Source organism: Lolium perenne, chromosome 2 (genome assembly GCF_019359855.2).
Source record: "Lolium perenne isolate Kyuss_39 chromosome 2, Kyuss_2.0, whole genome shotgun sequence".
NCBI classification, from domain to species: Eukaryota; Viridiplantae; Streptophyta; class Magnoliopsida; order Poales; family Poaceae; genus Lolium; species Lolium perenne.
In genome coordinates, this window is record NC_067245.2 from 329,412,976 (window position 1) to 329,436,045 (window position 23,070).

General features: G+C 40.9%; 1 protein-coding gene across 1 annotated transcript; it reads right to left on the reverse strand.

Moving 5' to 3' along the window:
- Window positions 1-3,391: 3,391 nt before the first annotated feature.
- LOC127330881 (cysteine protease 1-like) lies at window positions 3,392-4,822 on the reverse strand. Its single transcript, XM_051356949.2, has one exon. It carries the CDS (start codon window positions 4,820-4,822, stop codon window positions 3,392-3,394), a length of 1,431 nt encoding a protein of 476 aa, XP_051212909.1.
- Between the last annotated feature and the right edge of the window lie 18,248 nt (window positions 4,823-23,070).

Genomic DNA, 23,070 nt, shown 5'->3' on the forward strand with positions numbered 1-23,070 from the left:
AATCGGCCTTGTACACGAAGTTTGGGCTGGTTTGCCCGTGTATCTGTAAATATAGTAGGGTACGTGTCGGTTAGGTAGAATTTGGCTCGTACACGGTTGGGATTATTCCCACGTTAGAAAGTCTACGGACTATAAATATGTATCTAGGGTTATTGAGAAAGACAACAATCACGTTCACAACAAACCAATCTAGGCGCATCGCCAACCCCTTGTTTCGAGGGTTTCTTCCGGGTAAGCATCATGCTGCCTAGATCGCATCTTGTGATCTAGGCAGTATACGTTTATTCGTTGTTCATGCGTTGCTCGTGCTGAAGCCTTGTTGATGGCGAGCAACGTAGTTATCGTAGATGTGTTAGGGTTAGCATTGTTTTACCTTTATACATGCTTTGATCCATGCTATCCCTAGACATCTAGCCACCCTTGCGCCGATCTGAGGTGCAAGGGTAGCACCTTGCTTGATCCGTGTTTAGTAGATCCGATCTGTTATGATTGCTCCTTATTCTTCAAGGATTAGTTTAATATCTGTATAGTTAGGCCTTGCAAACGGGTTGAAGGATCCAGTAGCACGTAGGGTGTAGTTTGCTAGCCCTAGATAAGATGTTCCGGGAATCAACTCCATGTTGGTTTTTAGGTCTTATCTAGGGCTGGTTTATTATCATCTTGCGTGGCTGCCAGGCTCAATCACGTGTAGGATGTTCCGATTATGCGGTGAAAACCCTAAATCGTCGTAGGTCGTTTTAGCTTTATATTGATCAAGCAGGACCGCCATGTGATCGTAGACCTCATACGAATCATGGGTGGATCGGCTCCTTGAGCCGATTCACGGGACAACCTTAGAGCCGATCGAGGCTCGTATTTAATGTTTACGTGTATGCCATGCAGGAAACTAAGCGAAGCAAATCATCACCTTCCTGGCCAGGTATAGGTCAGGTAGCACGCCCTTGCACCAGCATCGGGACGTGCGTGCCGGAGCTTTGCGGGCCGTCGCTCGAGGGACCAGGGCCAGCCGCAGTTCTGGGAGCCTCCCGGTTCTACGTGTTGCCCGTCGCTACTCGCCGGTGGGTTTCGGACGCCAACAACCCTACTTGGCCTTTCTCAATTCATGCGGACCTGATTCTTTGTGTGTGCAAATTCCTGACATGTTTTTTTGTCTATGCAAATCAAATACAACCCCTTGAGCGAAGACTGTTCTATTAACACTCTCGTACACTAGTTGGATCAAAACATAGCCTTATATACAAAACTTTTATACTTATTTAAAATACGATTGTTGTTCAAACTTATTGCTTGAGTTATAATGATTAAAAATAAAGAAAGTTGCTAAAAATGGTGTCATCTTTTATATAAGTTGTATTTTTACCAATGAAAATACATTTACATTAGTTCTGAAATTTAGACCATATTTTGTAATTAAATTTGCGTTAATTTTGTTTTTGGTTTTGTGGGCATATTAGGTGGACTAGTCTATCAAATTCTCTTAAATCTGAAACTTTATTTGGAAAAATCGCATACCTCTACAGATAAAATGTGATATTTACAACAATATAGTGTATATGTATAATTTTATGTATGATCATTTAAATTTAATATACTTTATGTTTTGCTAGATATTTCTAAAGGGGATGGTCTAGGCAATATCTTGGTAGTGATTCTAGTGCATGGTTAGATGTACCGAAGAAAAAAGTCTTGAGTATATAAGGTGTTATTAAGTAACAGTAAAATGAGTCTAGCTAGGAGCTACCATAGCGATTAGGCATCCCGGACCGTCAGATCAGCTAATCCAACGCCCGCATCCTCTGCACGACGCCCAAGTACGAAACATAGCTAGGAGGAGAGGATGGTACGATGTGCTCACCTTGAGAGGCGGGGAAGTCGGGAGGCGGTGCACACGAGAGGAGTGAAGGTGATGGCACAGAGCGACCTACAACAGTGACGACAAGAGGCAACGTTAGCGGCAGCGACCTATTTGATTTCAGTTCAAATGATGTGCGCGAGACCGGCTTCGATTCAACTCGATGTTTTTTTTTTGACAGAATACAGCACTTTATTGATTAACTCATATCAATACAAAGAGTCTTCCGGATGCAAGCCGGAGCATAATTGGAAATAAAACCTAAAGACGCTAGATTACATGATCTAGCTAAAATGTGTGCCGCTTCATTCAGAGAGCGTTTAACATGCCGAAAGGATGCAACAGAGAAGTCTGCAGCCATCAGTTTGATGGCCTTTACCAACACTCCCACCTGAGACCGATCTTGCACAGTGGAGTTTAGTCGCTGGATCAAGGACAAGTAATCAGTGACGAAGATCGCTTTTGAAAAACCCCTATCTCTAGTGATCAGCACCGCTTGTCGAAGAGCCAAAGCTTCAGCCATCTCCGGAGAGGTAAAACCCTGAAGAGGAAGACTTGCCGAAACTAGGCAATCCCCTGAGTCATCGCGGATCACCATGCCCATGGCCATGCTGCGTCGATCATCAAACAGGGCTGCATCACAGTTGACAAGGACCTCACCTGGTGGCGGCGGAGACCATCTGAAGTGTGTACTGGACTCACGCCTGTTACAGAATCACGAATTCACGATCCAGTTTCGGCCGAACGCAATACAATTCGGGGGCGTGGTCGTGTGGACTCATGATCGGGTTGTGATTGGTGTACCGGACGGCCCGGCACACATAGGGAGTCTGTTAGTCACAAATCAGATTATTGACTCAGCGGAGTCGTCAACTCACCATGTAATCCCGTAACAGTGATTCCGTAAGTAAAATCCGTAGATGTAGCATTGCTGCAGCGGTTAACCTTACTTAACGTTGTATTCCAAGTGTTCTTATAGCTCGGATATTTAGCGACCAAACCAGCAGTTCACAGGTGTCCTTAGTTAATCAACCTATAATTGTGTTTCGCCGCAAAAAAAGAACCTATAATTGTGTTCTACTCACTAAACAGTGGGGCATTGGGCTTACTTCCAATTTAGCAGAAATTTTCTACATTAATCTTTACTTTGCACCCAATCATGGCATGATCTAAAGCTCTTGGACGTGTGTAGAATACAGTGTATTGAAATATGGGTTTGCCTATGTCTCAGGTGACTGAGATTTTCTTAAGTCTCAGCCACCTCAAAAAAGTGCAACTGCAGTTCAAAATAATATGCAACTGAAACGAGTTGCACTTTTCTGGCAGAAAAGTGCAATTGCACTTTTCAGCCAGAAATGTGCAACTCATGTACATTTTTTTGGGTGACTGAGACTTAAGAAATTCTCAGTCACCTGAGACTTAGCAAAACCGTTGAAATATTTACAAGATCATAGTTCGGAGGTAAAAGAAAAGAAGAAAACGGCGCTTAATTACAAGGATTCTGCTAGATTACTTGCTAAAACTCTTAGAAAAAGAAACCTAGAAGGAAAATATGAAATCAACTAGCTCCGGGATGGGCGTCCTCTGTCGCGTCGCCGGAGTCCTGGGCAGCGCCTCCACGGTGTCCGGGCTGCCCTTGCTCTTGGCGCAGGTGCGGCTGCCGGCGTTGCAGACCGGGTAGTCCGACGGGCAGCACACGGCGCGGTCCCTGCAGCAGGTGGCGCCCTTGGCCGGGCAGCACCCCCACGCCAGGCACACGTTCCTCACGCCGTACGTGCAGCAGCATGTGCTCCCCGCCGGGCACGAGCTGTGGCGGTCGCACTTCTCCGCCGGCGACACGGGCGTCGGAGCCGGCGCCGGCTTCGGGTTGTCCCCGTTCTTGACGGGGTACGACGGGTACATGGCGATGCCGCACTTGCCGACATTGCCCGTCGTCGCGCTCGCGTTCCGCTCCATCCGGACGTAGCCGCCCTCGCCCCAGCCCGGACCCCACGAGTTGCGCACGATCCAGTACTCCCTGCCGTCCTCCTCCGTGCCGTATCCCACCGCGACGACGGCGTGGTCCAGCTGCGTGCCGCACCGCCCCGTGAAGACGCCGGACTCGTAGAGCTGGAACTCGCGCCCGCCGGCCTCGATGGCGACGCTCACCGGCTGGTGCGCCACGGCCTTCTTCAGCGACAGCTCGTCGTTCGCGGGCACGTCCTCGAACCCGTCGATCGAGACGACCTTGAGGCCCTTCTTGGCGAGGTCGCACTTGCCCTCCCTGCCGGTGTAGGGGTAGTCCTCCTCGGTGTCGAGGCCGCCGTTCCGTGCGATGAACTCGAAGGCGTCGTCCATGATCCCGCCGTGGCAGCCGCTGTTCCGCCCGTTGCGCGCGCAGTCCACCAGCTCCTGCTCCGACAGCGTGACGAGCTCGCCGGTGACGATCTTGTTGATGCCCTCCACTGCGCACACCGTCGAGAAGGCCCAGCAGCTCCCGCACTGGCCCTGGTTCTTCACGGGCGCCACCGCGCCCTTCTCCCTCCAGTCCACCTTCTCCGGCAAGGCCTCGGCGCCGTCGTGGCGGTAGCGCTCGCCGACGACGTTGCGGCGAGGGGCGTTGGGGACGGTGGCGCCGAGGTAGGCGGCGCGGAACTCGGCGTTGGTGAGGTCGGCGAAGCGGTTCATCCCGAGGCGGAAGCTTTCCTTGCCGGCCGCGGCCCGCGCGTTGTGCGCGTCCACGAAGTCGAGGTTGTCCCGGAACGCGCGGAAGCGGCGGTCGTACTCGCCGCCCAGCGCGTTGTAGAGGCGGCCGTGCCGCGCCAGCCACAGGTCGTACATCTCCCGCGCCTCCGCCTCCGTCCGCCGCGTCAGCCCGTGCTCCGACGCGTCGCCGCCAATGACGCGCGCGGCGGAGATCATCGGTGACGCGACTCCGAAGAGGATGATGAGTAGCAACGCCACCGCGACGGCCGCGCCATGGCTTGCCATGGCCGACGCGCGCGGTTGCTCAACTTCTCTGGCTCGTCTAGATCGTCGTCGTTGTGGTGGCGAGATCGATCGCGCTGCACGTTCGATTGTTTGGTTTCTCTCGTGGTTCTGGTCGTCCTTAAGGCTCGTAATTATATACAAGCCTGGTCTTGCCGGCAGTGGTTATGATCGGTGTACCGGACGAGACCGGCACGGCGAGGGAGTTTGGTGCAACACGATTCGATTTCAAAATTTCAGAACCTACAGCAGCTTTGAGTCTTTGACGTACGGCCGCAAAACTCCCACACTCCGAATGAGATCACGATCACAGTTCGGGTCCAAGTACAACGCTGAGGGTATCTGCTAGAGATGCTCTAACAGATCAGGTAAAAGCACAATGCGCGGAGGTTAAGCGCAAGTTCTTGTCTGGTTTGTCAATCGAGTCTCATACAGCTCCGTTTGCTAGCGATTAGCAACAATGACCGAAGAAAATAAGAAATACACCTACTACAACCGATAACCAACACATCATTGGCACGCGATGGTGGAGAACTGATGCAATTGCAACATCTGCTTTCTAAATATGTCTGTTGGGCGGCCTAGTGCCTTGATCCCTATCCTTAATATGGCTATCCTTACACAGGAGGATCCTGGATTTTTTCAAAGAACTGGGCGCGCCGGAAGACAATTAAAAAAAGTCTCATTCAACTCGAAAAATAAGGTCTCCTCTTTGTTGAAATGAAGGTTAGTATAGTTCATCCCATAAAGCCTCCACTGACCCCGACCAATATTTGTTCATCTATATGCATAACCAGCATACCCTTTTCCATCCAAATTTATTGAACCTCATGAAACAAGTCATCTCAGCCATTTTCTCTCATAGGGACTACCGATCTTTCACATCACTAACTAATTCTATTGCATGCGCAATATTTAGATCTTTCCTCTTCATCCTTTTCTTTATACCAATCTACCATTTTCCTGAAGTTGCCCTTGTTTAATGAACTAAAATTTTCATTATGGCCAAGAAATGCCAAGCCTTGACCAATGAATATTGTGGTTACTATTTACACCACCAATTAATATGATCGGGAAATGCATTGTAACCATGCTTCCAATCACTAAAGCCGGTTTTAGTGAAGACTTTATTACCAAAACGGTGTGCACTTCCAAGTGGCTTAAAAAGAAAGCAATAGAAACAAATGAGACTTATCATGAGACTCACTATATGCTACTATATGTGCAAAAAGTTATAGATAAATCTTGGGAAAATTTAAATGCTATAGATGAAAAAGAAACTCTTATGCTTGCTAATGATAAACAAATTGAAGAAGTTAAAATGCTTAGTGAAGCTAGGGAACCACTCTTGGATCTTGATAAATGTAGCTTGCATTAATTGATTCCTATACTTGAGAAATTTGCTAAAGATCCCACTGTTAATGTCAATCAAGCTGGTTTTGGTTCCTATATTGCTAGCTATGTCATTAAAGAAAAGATTCAAATATACAATAATGAGGCTATGATACCATCTAAGCCTAGGGATGCGTGGATCCCCAAGATCTTAATCCCCAAGATTTAGGACCTAGTGTTTCTGTCATATAAAAAGAGATATATGAGTTACTTAATCTAAAAAATATGAAAACATGCTCTATTGATTTATTACTTGCTGATGATTCAACCAAAAATGTTTTAGGAAAATTAAATGATGTAATGCTTTAATTGCATATGACATATGTGCCTATTGATTTTATTGTTATGGACATGGAGAGAAATACCTCTAGTCCTATAATCCTTCAAATACCTTTTTCTGAGAACAGCGGGAGCTATCATTGATTCTAAGGAAGGAAATGTAAATTTTCAATTCCGACACAAGAAGTGTATGGAACACTTTCTGAGGAAGAAGGAGTTCGCATTCATGCTACCACATATTTTTCATGACACTTGAAACAAGTAAGTAAGCATAGTTATATAGTTATAAAGAAAGACCTTTACGGGAGGAAACATGAGATGTTTTTATTTGGTTTTTATTTTTGCATGCTTGATGTAGCATGCTAGTTTTGTTTTAGTTTACTCTATGGTTTTTAAATAAATTATCAAGTTTTTACCCATTTGGATGTTTAAAGTTGGAAACGTAATATGGAGTTGTTGTTTTCTGCGCTGCACTTTTTAGTGCATAATTTTTATTATTTTTTGGTAACTCCTAAAATACTGATAAATTCACAGTAGCTATAACTTTTCATCCTCTATATGCACGTAAATTTGCTAAAATTCCTGATGTGTCTAGGTCGTGCTAAAAATTTAGTTTTGCTGCAGCAATTTTTTTTGGATAGATTCTGCCTTCCAATGTTAGATCCATTCTTTTGAGTATCAAAATGATTTTACTTGAAAATTTTGATATGCTAGAATGATTAGAAAATTATATGCTCTCTAATTCATGAAGATATAATTTTATTTGTGAGAAAAATAGCAGAAAACATGTTTTCTTTGTACCTCTAATGTCACCCCATAAAAAGAATGGGAAGAAAAGTTTGTGTTGTAGTTTTTCACAGGGAATGGAGACATATCACACTAAGATAATTAAAGTATGATGCATATCATAAGCTTGGGGATTTCCATGAAACCCCACTGAACTCATTTAAAAATTTCTGGTTTAAGCACCACTAAACTCTATTTTTTTAGCAACATAAACTTTTCGCAAAAAATTGAAGCGACGTTGTTTTATTTGTGTCTAGTTTTGTTTTTAAAATAAAAGGAGCAGCATATTGAATCTATATTGAGTCTATATTGAGTCTTCATAATAAATATGCATAAGCTACTAGACCAAACTCTCTTTCTCTGAATGTTCAAAGTAAATTAAGTTACCTGATTATAAAAGAAAAATAAGAATGCCTAAACGTTTAAATGTATGGTATGTCTAGTTTCACATGCTTTATTTAGTGGTGATTTGTTATGTGCCTTATTCAATGCTACTTTTTGCTAGTATACATAGATATTTAATTTTAAGTAACATTGTTTGATGATGAATGAATAGTCTATGGATACTATTGCATGCTTTTAGATCTCTTTCTAGCCAAAAAATTTGAATTCCTGCACAAGCATAGACTTGTTTTCAAGATCAACTCAATCCAATGTCTATCATACCTACCTATATAGCACTTCATATTCTAAGTATAATGTGTGTGTGTGTGTTTGATACGTCCAAAACGTATCTACTTTCCCGAACACTTTTGCTATTGTTTTGCCTCTAATTTATGTGTTTTGGATATAACTAACACGGACTAACGCTGTTTTCAGCAGAATTGCTCTGGTTTCTCGTTTTTGTGCAGAAATTCAACTTTCAGGAAAATCCCCGGAATTTATGTTGAAGGTCTTATTTTTTCAGAAGATTTACGGAGCCAGAAGAGCAAGCCTGGTGGAGGCCCGAGGCCCCCACACACTAGGTCGGCGCGGCCCAGGAGGGGGGCGCGCCGCCCTAGCGTGTGGCCCCCTCGGCTGGCATCCGACGCCCTCCTCTGGACTACTTAAGGGTTTCGATCTAAAAACGCGATAAGAGAAGTCAAAGTCACCAGAAACCATCCAGTACACCGCCACCGTCGCGAAACTCCATCTCGGGACCAGAAACTCCGTTTCGGCACTCCGCCGGGACGGAGAATTGGAGGAGATCATCGCCATCATCACCACCGACGCCTCTCCATCGACCATCAATGTTTCCCCCATCCATGTGTGAGTAATTCCCCCGCTGTAGGCTGAAGGGGATGGTAGGGATTGGATGAGATTGGTCATGTAATAGCATAAGATTGTTAGGGCATGGTGCCCAGTGTCCGTAATTGGTATTTTGATGATATTGTTGCAACTTGTTATGCTTAATGCTTGTCACTAGGGCCCGAGTGCCATGATCTCAGATCTAAACATGTTATTGTTTCATGATGATATGCATTGTTTTATGATCTTACCTGCAAGTTGTATACACATGTCGCTGTCCGGAACCCGAGGCCCCAAAGTGACAGAAATTGGGACAACCGGAGGGGAAGGCGGTGATGTGAGGATCACATGTGTTCACGGAGTGTTAATGCTTTGCTCCGGTACTCTATTAAAAGGAGTACCTTAATTTCCAGTAGATTCCCTAGAGGCCCGGCTGCCACTGGCTGGTTGGACAAAAGATGTTGTGCAAGTTTCTCATTGCGAGCACGTACGACTATATACGGAATACATGCCTATGGATTGCTTAGTACTTAGACACCATTTTATTACTATCTGCAAATGCCCTGCTTTGATTGTTACATGAGTTTCTCTCATCCATGCAACGCCCGTCATCCATCCCTGTGCCTACAGTATTTTAATCCTGCTGTTTACTATAATCACTACTGCTGTCTTGTTACTCTGCTGCTGTTATTTCACTACTGCTACTGCTATAAATTGTTACTACTGATAAACTCTTGCGAGCAAGTCTGTTTCCAGGTGCAGTTGAATTGACAACTCCGCTGTTAAGGCTTTCAAGTATTCTTTGTCTCCCCTTGTGTCGAATCAATAAATTGGGTTTTACTTCCCGCGAAGACTGTTGCGATCCCCTATACATGTGGGTCATCAAGAATATTTTCTGGCGCCGTTGCCGGGGAGCATAGCTTTATTTGGAAGTTCACTTGGATTGATATTGTTCGCTGCAAATTCTCCATCATGGGTAAATCTCGCGATTCTAAAGTCGCCATATTACCATCCACTACAAGAAAAGGTACAACTCTGAGTACCTCTGCTACTTTTGATTCACCATCTGTGATAAGTCAACTTGTTTCACCACCGTAAGCTTCACTTGCTGGTACTTCTGCTGAATCTGAAAATTCTTATAATATTGATAATGTTTCTGCTGTGCTTAATGATAGTGGTTCATTGGGATCTTTTCTAGATGCTACAATTGCTAGGTCTAGACAAATTGAAAATACTGAAACTCCTAATGAAAATGCTACTACACCTGTTAATTCACCTGAGTCTGTTGATTATTCTAGTGATGATCCTGATGAGGATTATGTGGAGCTTGATGATGATTTCATTGATAAATGCAATGCTATTACTGATGCAAGAAAAATTAAAAAGTTTCTCGCACAACATACTGTTAGATATAAGCTGTCTCCTGATCATAAATTTGCCACATCTCCTATAAACATTAAGGATAAAGATTATGATTTTTCTCTTGATCTATCTCATATAGCTATTGTTGAGAAAACACCCTTTTGTGGTACTAAAAAAGAAAGTGTTGCAGAACATATGAATGAACTTTCTTCTATGAGTAGCTTGTTTTCTGATGATGTCAAGATGCGTACTTATTTTGTTGCTAAATTTTTTCCTTTCTCATTAAAGGATGATGCTAAAACTTGGTATAATAGTTTGCCTCCTGGTTCTATTAATAGTCCAAGTTGTTTGCTTGATGTTTTCTTTCGGAAATACTTTCCTGCTAGTGCTCAACATGCTGCTTTGCAGAAAATCTATAGCTTTGACCAGGAAGATGGAGAGAAATTGCCTGAAGCATGGGCAAGATTTTGCTCTCTTATCAGAGCTCGACCTGGACATGATTTGGAAAAGCATGATTTACTTGATATATTTTATAGTGGACTAACCGTTGAGTCTAGGGCATATTTGGATAGTTGTGCTGGTTGTGTTTTCAGGAAGAGAACTCCAGACGAAGCTGAAGAATTATTGGCTAAAATAGGTCGGAATCATGATGATTGGACTACACCTGAACCAACTCCGACGCCAATATTGAAGAAGAGGGGTTTGATTAAATTAAATGATGAAGATATGAGGGAAGCCAATAAATCTCTTAAGGAGAAAGGTATTACGTCCGAAGATGTGAAGAAATTTTTTTTAACGAATAAAAAAAATTTCCATTAAAAGATGTGAAGAATTTACCCCCCATAGAAGATTTATGTAAGATAATTCCCCCTTCATCCATGATTGAGGTAAACTCTCTTCAACGCTTTACTAGGGAAGATATTCCGTATTCAAAACCTCCTGCTCAATGCTTAGATGAGTTTGATAATTATATTGTTAAGCAAGAAAATTTTAATATGAGAGTAGAGAATCATTTAATGGAAAATTCTCAAGCTATTAGCAAATTGCATGATATTGTGGAGAGAACCTCCAATGATGTTAAGATGCTTGTTAAATATTTTCATATGGTTCAAACTCAAATTGATCAACTCACTAAAGTGCAAAATGACTTGTTAAAAAATAATTCTAAAGAGAAACATGCTTATGAAGTAACAACTAGAGGCGGTGTTTCCACTCAGGATCCTCTATATCCTGAAGGGCATCCTAAAAGAGTTGAACAAGATTCTCAACGAATTGAACCTAGTGCTCCTTCTAAGAAAAAGAAGAAGAAACATAAAAATGTTGTAGAATCCTCTGAACCTGTTAATGATCCTAATAGTATTTCTATTTCTGATGCTGAAACTGAAAGTGGCAATGAACATGATAATGATAATGATAAGAATGATGTTTCTGATAAAGAAGAAGTTGAAGATCAACCTGAAAAGCATGCTAAAAATAAAAAGTATACTAAAGAAGATTTTACTGCTAAGAAACATGGTAATGAAAGAAAACCTTGGGTACAAAAGCAAATGTCTTTTCCTGCTAAGAAACTAAAATCAAAGGAAGAAGAACACTATAATAAATTTTGCGATTGGATGAAACCTTTATTCTTGCAAATTCCTTTGACTGATGCTATTAAATTGCCTCCTTATTCAAAGTATATGAAAGATATTGTCTCTAACAAAAGGAAAATTCCTAATGAGGAGATTTCCACTATGCTTGCTAATTACTCTTTCAATGGCAAAGTTCCAAAGAAGTTGGGCGACCCAGGTATACCGACTATTCCTTGTTCGATTAAGAATAATTATGTTAGAACTGCTCTATGTGATTTGGGAGCAGGTGTTAGTGTTATGCCTTTTTCTCTTTATAAGAGACTTTATTTAGATAAGTTGATACCGACTGATATATCTTTGCAAATGGCTGATAAATCTACTGCTATTCCTGTTGGTATATGTGAGGATGTTCCTGTTCAAGTTACTAATAACTGCTTGATATTAAAAGATTTTGTTGTGTTGGAAATGCCTGAAGATGATAATATGTCTATTATTCTTGGGAGACCTTTTCTTAACACCGCAGGGGCTGTTATTGATTGCAATAAAGGAAAAGTTACTTTCAATGTTGATGACAAGGAGCATACCGTTTATTTTCCCAAGAGGATTGATAAAGTATGTGGAGTTAATACCATTTATAATGTGAGAACTATTAAAGTTGGAGCTATTGATTGTCCTATATATGACCTAAAGAAGGATATCAAAATACTATGATTGGATCCATATCAATACAATTCAAGGTAACATGATTGATTTGAGGTTTATTTCTTCTTATGCTATGTAAAATTTATTTGGTGGCAAGACTTGATCAACCTTGCTAACAAATACTTTTTATATGCATAGAGGAGCTAAACAACATTTCTTTCTTCCTCCACTTGTTCTACTTGCTGTAGCACTTTTGTTTTGTAAAGTTCTTTAGTTAATTAGAAATTTCAAAATCTTTTTCTGCCCAGTAATAATAAATTTAATACCCAGAAATGTGCATTTTTCAAAGTTTTCAAAAATTCACAAAAATTATACCGTTGGTCTTATTTTTCGAAGACGCACCTGGGAACACCTGGGGATGACCAGTGGGGCACCCCAGGGTGGCACCCCACAGGCCGGCGCGACCAGCAAGGGGGGCACGCCACCCTGTTGTGTGGGCCCCTCCTTGCCTCACTTATTCATCTCTTCCTCCCATTCTCTTCTCTCTCCCGAAAAAACCAGCACCAGTTTTCTCTCACTCGTGTTTCTGCTCAAGAGCTCAAGATTTCTCGATCTCTTTGCTCAGCCCAGATTTCTGTCTGAAATTTGGCACATTTGCTCTCCGGTATGTGACTCCTCCGATTATCCAAGTAAAATTTTGTTTGGTTGAGTATATCTTGAATATTTTGCTGCTGTAGGTAATATGTTTAGTAAGCTTGCATGCTTGTTCTAAGTTGTAGAAACTAGTTTTGATGCATGTTTAGTACTCTAGCAAGTTCCTATAGTAGTCTCCCTCAATTATATGTCACCAAATCAAGTTTTATATTGTTTGTTGAAAATTTCAGAAAATGGAGTGGAATAGGCATCAACTAAACCAACAAGAATTGGAGGTGCAACAAGTCATGAGAGTTCGCCGCGAAGAGGGAGTATACCCCTCTTACTACCCATGCACAGATTTTATGAGGAGTGCAGGAATCTTGCGAGATGTTCAAGATCTAATTTCCCGTGCAGGGTTGGATGATTTTGTTGTTGATGAACCATGCCAATATGCAAAATTGACTATGTCTGTAGTGCAGGATTTTGAATTAAATTGGTCTCAATCTAACCCCATGGTTCGGTACAAAATTTATAATAAAACTGTCAACTTGCCTTTCAATGATTTTTGTGCAGCCATTAGAGTGCCGCAATGGGGATCGTGCGAGAAGATGAGGGGATCGCCGCAAGAGCTCTTGAATCTCTACAAGATGATTTGTCATGGAAGAAGCTTCTCAGAGGATGGTGGTAAAATCAGTAGTATTCAACTCCCAGCTATTCGTTACTTTGCTTATTTCATCACCAAGTGCGTTCTTACTAGAAAGAATACCAGTAAGTTATCTATCCAAGATTTAGCCTTTCTAGCTGCTGCATTACAAGGTGATAGGACTTATAATTTGGGAGCTTTGATAGCCTATAGACTTGCTACTAATCGTGAGAAGGGAGGAATTTGTGGAGGTCTCATCGCCTCTCGTTTATTAGCTATGCATGGTGTAGAACCTCACCATCTTGATATTCAGCTTTCCGTAGAGAAACTTGACATAGTCTCCATGATCAAACATGAATTTGTTTCTGATTTGTCTAATTTGAGTAACCTGTCTTACAAGATAACATTTTATAAGAAAACTTGGAGAACAACTAAGAAAACTGAAAGACTAGTAGGATTTCCTGCACCTGTTCTGTTTGACTTTGATTCCAGGAAGGATTGGTCAGTCACGGAAGGTGAACTGAATGCATACTTGGAGGGAGATGGCCATCATGCAAGAGATGGCACGGAGGAGGCCGAGGAACACCTTGACTCGTCATCCGATGCAACAAGTTCTTCGCATCAACATTTTGGGCATGTGGAGCCTTCGCCCTTTTCTTCTGCACCGGGACCTTACTACGACTACGCCACGTATGATCCACCGGCGTGGAACACTGACCCTCGCTGGGGTTGAGCTCCACTTAGGCCAAAAGCCTAAGCTTGGGGGGAGGTATACCGGCATCACTCATTCTTTGCATATTATAGTTGCTGGATACTTGTATATACTTGTCTAGTTTCTTTAAGTGGTTTTCTAATAAGAGGGAGATGATATTTGGGGAAGAGCTGCCTGAAAACAGATTCTGGACTGTTACCAAAAAAAATCTCAAAAACAGCCAGAACGTTATTTTGCGAAGCCAGTTTTTGTGCATGTTCCCCAGGTTGTTATCTAACTTTCATTTGTTGAACACTTTTCGATTTGAGCAGCGGAAGAATTTCTTAAAAATCGATTACTGTACTGCTGTCAAGTTGACGAATTCCTGCTGCTTTGTGTTTATGTGACTCTTCTAGTTTTCATTTTCTTGTTTTTGCTTTGTTTCTTTCCTAAAACACAAAAAGACCAAAAATATTTCTGTTGTTTCTCTTCACGACTTGTTTATTTTGGTTTCTTGCTCTTATTTTGCTTTATTTGCTATCGTTGGTTTGCTATAAGAAAATCCAAAAAGATTTTGCTTTGGTTGCTTGTTCCCTTTTGTTCTTGTTTCCAATTCGAAAACACCAAAAATATTTGCTGTTCTTCTTTGGTTTTGTAAAGTTTATTATGAGTTCAATGGTCTTCGGTGGATGGAGCGTGGTTTTCATTTCATATTATTCAAGCTACACAAGTGAAAGGCAATAATGATGATCTACGACAATTCGACTGTGGTGAGAGGCTGGTATGAACTCTATTTGTTTTCATTTTTGTACATATACTCATCCATGTGAGCATGCTTAGGTTGTTCATGTGAGGTATATGTCATTTAAGAAAGCCTAGTAGTTCATGATCTCTCATGTTTAGCTCCAGTTTATTAATATGAGTAGCATGTCATGAATGTTTGCTTGCATTGTTTTATTCATAAATAGGTATGACATTATGGTATACTCCTCTGAATAATTCATTTGAATCGACTTGGCACATGCTCACGCATGCATATGACTAAACAAAAGTCAATTAAGCCTCGATGATTTACTTTGTCTCAGAGTTCTTGTATCACTTTTATGCCTCCGTTAATTTATTTTGCCGCAAGCATGATTATGACAGTGACTGCTCTCTTGATTTGTCGCTCCCCAGTCTATTGCTAGCCTTCACTTGTACTGAGCGGGAACGCTGCTCGTGCTTCCAAACCCCTGAAAACTAAGTTGTTCCAAAGTGTCCACCATAAATACCTATGCATGGCATTTCAAACCATTCCAAGTAAATTCTCATGCGCTACCTTTAAACCTTCAAAATGCTTCTCAATTTGTGTTAATGTTTTATAGCTCATGAGGAAGTATATGGTGTTTATCTTTCAACCTTGTCATTTACTTTTGACAGACTTTCATAATAAGAGCTGGCAACGGGGTGCCCAGCCCCAATTAATAACTTCATTAATAATTCTCTTCACATGTTTTGCCTTGATTCGTCAGTACGCAACTTAATTTTGCAAATAGACACTCCTTCATGGTATGAGATTGATGGAAGGCACCCGAGGATTCGGTTAGCCATGGCTTGTGTAAGAAAAGGTTGGGGGGAGTGTCACTCATAATAAAACTAAAGTACATGTGTAAACAAAAGAGAAGAGGGATGATCTACCTTGCTAGTAGAAATAACGTCCTTCATGGGAGCCGCTCTTGAAAGTCTGGTTGGCGAGGTAGTTGGTGTACCCATTACCATTCGTGGACAACAACAAACACCTCTCAAAATAATTTTACTCCTGTTTTAAAAATGAAAAGCTCTAGCGCATGTTAATCCCTGCTTCCCTCTGCGAAGGGCCAATCTTTTACTTTTATGTTGTGTCACCATCCTTTCTTTGAGCACTTTCTTGAGAGCACAACTGTCATTCTTAGTATAATATGCTTGTCCCAAAATATGATTGACTGTGGTATAACTTTGATGCTTTTATCTTTGACAATCTCTATTTCTAGTCTTTCCATGAACTTCAGAGGTGCCTGAGCATTTATGTTTTGCTATTCAAAATACGGGCAAGCGAGATACCACTTTATCATACCCTTTTATGAACATTGAAATCCTGCTGATAGACATGATTCATGATGCTTATTATTAATTCGTTGGTACCTTTCCATGATTGACATAGCTATTAGATGATCTTATCTGCATGTATCTTATTATGAATTGCCTAAGTACTTGTCCATATCATGAGAATATTTACATCATATGAACAAATGTGTTCGTGAAAGTTCTTTTATCGCACTCAGTTGTTAACTGAATTGCTTGAGGACAAGCAATAAGCTAAGCTTGGGGGGAGTTGATACGTCCAAAACGTATCTACTTTTCCGAACACTTTTGCTATTGTTTTGCCTCTAATTTGTGTGTTTTGGATACAACTAACACGGACTAACGCTGTTTTCAGCAGAATTGCTCTAGTGTCTCGTTTTTGTGCAGAAATTCAACTTTCAGGAAAATCCCCGGAATTTATGTCGAAGGTCTTATTTTTCCAGAAGATTTACGGAGCCAGAAGGGCAAGCCTGGTGGAGGCCCGAGGCCCCCACACACTAGGCCAGCGCGGCCCAGGAGGGGGGCGCGCCGCCCTAGCGTGTGGCCCCCTCGGCTGGCCTCCGACACCTTCCTCTGGACTACTTAAGGGTTTCGATCTAAAAACGCGAGAAGAGAAGTCGAAGTCGCCAGAAACCATCCAGTACGCCGCCACCGTCGCGAAACTCCATCTCGGGACCAGAAACTCCGTTCTGGCACTCCGCCGGGACGGGGAATTGGAGGAGATCATCGCCATCATCACCACCGACGCCTCTCCATCGACCAACAATGTTTCCCCCATCCATGTGTGAGTAATTCCCCCGCTGTAGGCTGAAGGGGATGGTAGGGATTGGATGAGATTGGTCATGTAATAGCATAAGATTGTTAGGGCATAGTGCCTAGTGTCCGTAATTGGTACTTTGATGATATTGTTGCAACTTGTTATGCTTAATGCTTGTCACTAGGGCCCGAGTGCCATGATCTCAGATCTGAACATGTTATTGTTTCATGATGATATGCATTGTTTTATGATCTTACCTGCAAGTTGTATACACATGTCGTTGTCCGGAACCCGAGGCCCCAAAGTGATAGAAATTGGGACAACCGGAGGGGAAGGCGGTGATGTGAGCATCACATGCGTTCACGGAGTGTTAATGCTTTACTTCGGTACTCTATTAAAAGGAGTACCTTAATTTCCAGTAGATTCCCTAGAGACCCGGCTGCCACCGGCTGGTAGAACAAAAGATGTTGTGCAAGTTTCTCATTGCGAGCACGTACGACTATCTACGGAACACATGCCTATGGATTGCTTAGTACTTGGACACCGTTTTATTACTATCTGCAAATGCCCTACTTTGATTGTTACATGAGTTTCTCTCATCCATGCAACGCCCGTCATCCATCCCTGTGCCTACAGTATTTTAATCCTACTGTTTACTATAATCACTACTGATGTCTTTGTTACTCTGCTGCTGTTATTTCACTACTGCTACTGCTATAAATCACATTATCGATAAACTCTTGCGAGCAAGTCTGTTTCCAGGTGCAGCTGAATTGACAACTCCGCTGTTAAGGCTTTCAAGTATTCTTTGTCTCCCCTTGTGTCGAATCAATAAATTAGGTTTTACTTCCCGCGAAGACTGTTGCGATCCCCTATACTTGTGGGTCATCAGTGTTGTGCTTCCAACCTTTTCAAAACATCTTTTTTTGTGTAATTTAAGGCTCATAAAAAGCAAGATGTGGACGGAAAATACCACTATGCATGTTGTGGGTTTGACTGATTATGAGTAATGAGCTAGACCGTAACCGTATTTACCGGGGAAGTCTTTCATCATTGCACCATCAGGGTATTGCACCCTGCGTTGATTGTCATTTCTTTTGTTTTGTTGATGGCTATCTCTTGTGGAAAGAATGGAGGTTAGATCAAGAATAAGTATGCATACACTGTTAGAGAAGAGCAATGGGCCGCTAACCGAAGCCATGCTTAATTATGGTGAAAGTTTCAGCAACGAGCATCCTCAATAGGAACAACGAAACAAGTAAAATAAAAAAAAAGAGTTATGAAAAAAGTGGAAAAATAAAATAAAAGAAAAAGAAAGAAAAAAAGAGTAAGAGAAAAAAAGTGAGAGAGAGTTAGAGAGGATGTTCAACGTTTGTTGTTCATATTGTCCTGCTATGGATATTTTGAGATACCCATATCTTTTGGTCCTTTGCACAGGCGGCATGAACGTACCTCATTGCGATATTTGGTTGAAACATGTATGTTGAAAATTCTTGGTAACCCGAAGTTGAGAAACGAGAGGTGTAGTCCTTAGCATTCAAGAAAATGAGGCAACAGTTACTCATAAGATGTCAAACTCATGACATATAGATATCTTCTTACATGAGATACTTGGTACCCCATCCTTATTATTATTGTTGACATGAATTGCATAGATCAAAATCTTTTTTTATTCTCTTTACTTTTAATTTTGTTGGAGGTTTAGCACATACGTTTCCTGCTTACTTTCTTGTGTTCAAGAGTCAAAAGAAATATTCCTGAAAAGAGAGGATAGAGAGGCTTCCAACAATTCTATAGGATTCTCCTAAGAATGCTTTATGATTCATACTACTTATCATTCATGTTTCTTACATTGCTATTTACTATTATGCATGCTTTGTAGAATGTAAAAGTTATCACTTGATGAGTTCATATTACTTATTGTTATTCTTTATTGATTGAACCTTGTGATACTTTGAATGATTATTTAGAAGCTATATATAATAAACTCGAAATTCATGTTATTTTTTATCACCTTTATGATTAGGACGAGCATAGGTTAACTTGTGGATGTTGATGCATGTAAAGGGCATACAAGAATTTTGTCCTTTATCATATTGAATTCCCACGTATTTGCAACATATATGATGTTCTTGCCATGTTTTACATTGGTTTATGGGGATTTACCAATGATCATATTTATTTGGTTTATAACTCTGCAGAACATGAATTCCCTATTTTGTGTATTTTTCACTTTCAGAGACCTATACAGAGTCAAAATTGACCTGAGATTTTTGGAGCATCATTATTACATCGGGAGAAGCACCCTGGGACCTGGAAGCACACCTGGAGGGGCCTAAGGCCCAAATGAGCCCGGGTGGCGCGCCCAAACATGTAGGGCATGCCACCTGCCCTCTTTCGGCCGTCGATCGTCCAAATCGCGTGATCTTTTCGTCACCGACGTATTTTAACCTACAAATCACTATATCTATATGGACCCAAAGCGTTCTCGGGAGGGGAGCGCCGCAGAAAGACATAAACACGAAAACGAAGGATGCAACAGAGAAGATTGGAGGGGGAAAACTCCACCGGGATCACCGCCATATGAGCTTCATAGTTCTTAGTGCCATATGAGCTGCCTCATATGATTATGGCCATATTTGTAATACGTATGTGGTAGATCCTTATTCTATGATATTGTGCTATGAGATCTGATCGTATTATGTGTAAGATGTATTGATACATGCATATTATATTCCTAGTTCTTAAGTATATGTTCTGATCCAACATCTATGCAAGAGAGTGTGTATTAGATGAAGTTTTAGTGAATGAATAGTAATACAGATTCATGATCTATTATGGCTTTGCCTTTTCTTTTGCTACCTCACTAGGAATAAAGTGAATGCATGTGCTATGTTCATCACGTGACAAAAGTGATGATTTTGTTTGGTCAAGGTAGCATATTTGATATTCAAACATCATGTCAAAATACTTATGGCTATACTCTTTTAATTCTTAATACAGATTGCATGCAGTTTTCCCTTTCTTGTGGAGTATGAGAGAGATGTGTTGCATCATCTCTATGTTACAATGTGATACCATATGAATACATATCTTTCTCATATTATTGTTTTGCATCCTCATATCTCATTGATGAATTACTAATTATCCACTAAAACTTAAAAGAGAGAATAGTCAAGTGAACCCCTGAACCCCTGTCCACTTTTTATCATTAGAAACACCTTTATGTTGCTTTATCTTGTTTTCTATTTGCTGCACTATTTTAATCTAAAATAAAAATATATTTAATTTTCTTCTTTGCATCCAAAACATCAAAAACAATCAACTCCTTTACAGTTTTTACTTAGTTACTTTATTTCATCTCGTTTTACTTGCTTTATTTTTACTTGTGTTTATTTACTTACGCGAAACCTTGTGTTTGATAACCACACAGTAGAGTTGGCGATACAAGGCTTTTATTTTACTTGTAGGGTTGCTAGAAGAAGAGAGAAGATAATACTCTTTGCTCAGTTTTCCCGGGAGTTCGATTTAAATCCTTGAGTCACCCTTGTGAGGAAAATACTCCGCTGACACAACATCCTGCACTTAGAGTCCCAACGTATCAAGATTATTTTGGGCGTTGTTGTTAACCGTCATCAGAGGGTACTTACACCAGTAGACCTTACTTGGTATTCATGAACTCTATTGGCCCAAACATTGGAGATGTTGGATTTTGAAGGGTCTATTTTGACCAGATTTACCATGGCAGGATGTATCTCCTAAACGTCGAACAAATGTCTCGTCATCCTCGCCAACAAGACTAACCTACTGCTAGCTCTCGTTCCTATATGCCATTGGAGGTTGTTATAGTTGTTATTATTGTGTGTCTCAACCCGTGGGAGAAACTGAAATCGAATCAAACTTTCTTGCCCACACCGATATGAAGAAGCAACCTCCTCTCTTCGTTGCGAACACGGTTCACTCCTTGTGGAGGTGCCAGATCCACCGTCACTATATGATCATATGGTCATTTTCATTGGCTACGGTTTTGAAGGCAGGTGTTCCTCAAGTTAGGTGGCCTAGAATTTTCCATCTGTGTGAATTCTGTACCCAATTGTTTTTTATCTATATATGTGAATCTACTATAACCCATAACCCTGCTGGGAGATTACTGTTAGTTATATCAAATGGCTTTATACACTAAAATTTTATACTTATGTAACATATACATTGTTTTCACCAATAGTACTTAGTTGTAATGATTAAAAATATAACAATTTTCCTAAATCTTGTTGTCATCTTTTTTATAAGTTGCAATTATACCAATGAAAATATTATTTGTATTTGTTCCTAAGTTTAGACCATATTTCGTAAGAAATTAGCATTTTTCCGGTTTTGTTGGTATATTAAGTGGATATGCCCACCAAATTCACTTAAATATGATTATTTATTTGGAAAAATCACATATCCATACAAATAAAATGTGACATCTGTATCAATAGTGTATATGTATAATTTTGTGTCTGCTCATTTAAATTTAAAATCCATAATGTTGGTAGACATTTTTAAAGGGTATGGTTGGCAATATATTGGTGAGGAATCTGGTGCATGAATAGATATAATAAAAAAAGAAAAATCTAGAGTATATAAGGTGCTTATGAGGAGATTATCGATGAACTATTTGCATGATGATTTGCTCTGCTTCTATTGGTTAAATGGTTCTTACATATTCCACTGCATGCAAATAATCAGTTCTTATGCTCAAGTGGCGCCAATGGAAGCTATTGATCACATAAAGCATCAAATTGTGATTTAGTGGTAAATTAATTTGATTTTCGGGAACACTTAATTTGTTAAACACGGTGTCACTATATGATGGAACCAATCTACATGCATACCAATTTATTGCAACTTCAAGTGCAAAATGACGTAGTAAGGGCGTCTTCCCTACAAGGGTGATTCGAGGGTTTATATAGAATTACACCGTTCTTTTCTCTTCAAAAAACCTACAAAACACAAATAATGTTGCGTTGTGTCTTCAACTCCACCAAATGGTTATCAAGTACTACAAGATTTCATATTAGAATTGGAAACATATATAGTACAATAAATAAAGTACATGTTCAGGAAGTAATGTACTACCTCCGTCTCGGTTTAACAGGCACGCACGCAGTTCAAAACAAACTTTAACCATTGATTTGGTCAATAAAATATAACTTTTATGTCTACAAAATCTATATCATTAGATTCGTACGCACAAAAGCTTTACAATGATATAATTTTTGTGACATATATTTTATATTTTGTTGACCAAAATAGTGGTCAAAGCAATTTTTTAAACTACGTGCGCGCCTGTTAAACTGAGACGGAGGGAGTAAACAAAATACAGTAGTATAAAAGGTAAACTAAATGCTACATAAAAGTAATGTTATGGTGATCGTATTAGAATTCAAGCCGGTGTTGACACCCGTGTCTCCGGCGGAGAAATGTGACCGCCATAGCTCGTGCGCGGCGGGGAGGAATGTGTGTCTGATGTGGGGCTGCTGCCAGGCCAAGGGCACCACCAGCTGCACAGACCGCGCCGTGTGCTGCCCGTCGGATTATCAGATCTGCAACACTGGGATCCGCACCTGCGCCAAGAGCAACGGCAGCCCATACACCATGGAGGCGCCGCCCAGGACTCCGGTGACGCGACAGTGGACGTCGATCCCAGAGCTAGTCGATTTAATATTTTTATTCTAGGTGTTTTAGTTGTCTGTTCTATTTAGCGAGTAATCTAGGAATCCTTGGAATTAAGCATCGTTTTTCTCTTTTATTTTATCTACGAAACTGTGATCTTGTAATTTTTTCGATAAACTTTATTATTCTGGAATCTAGACATGTCGAAGAGCTTAAGATCACGGCTATAGTAAATTTTCAGCTAAATTGGACGTAAACCCAATGCCACTCTCTTTAGTGAATAGAACACATTACTACCATGAAAGATGTCTTGAATTGGTCTAGACACTAAATATTATTTACATATATTTAAATTTAGATAAAGTTAAGACATATTTAATAGACGGAGCAAGTAGTTTATAATTAACTGACAAGGCCACGTATGAATTGCAGGTTTGGTTGCCCATATTTTTGGTTGAGCATAGCAAATTTTGATTTAAAATAAAGGCTGGAGACTGCGTAAACACG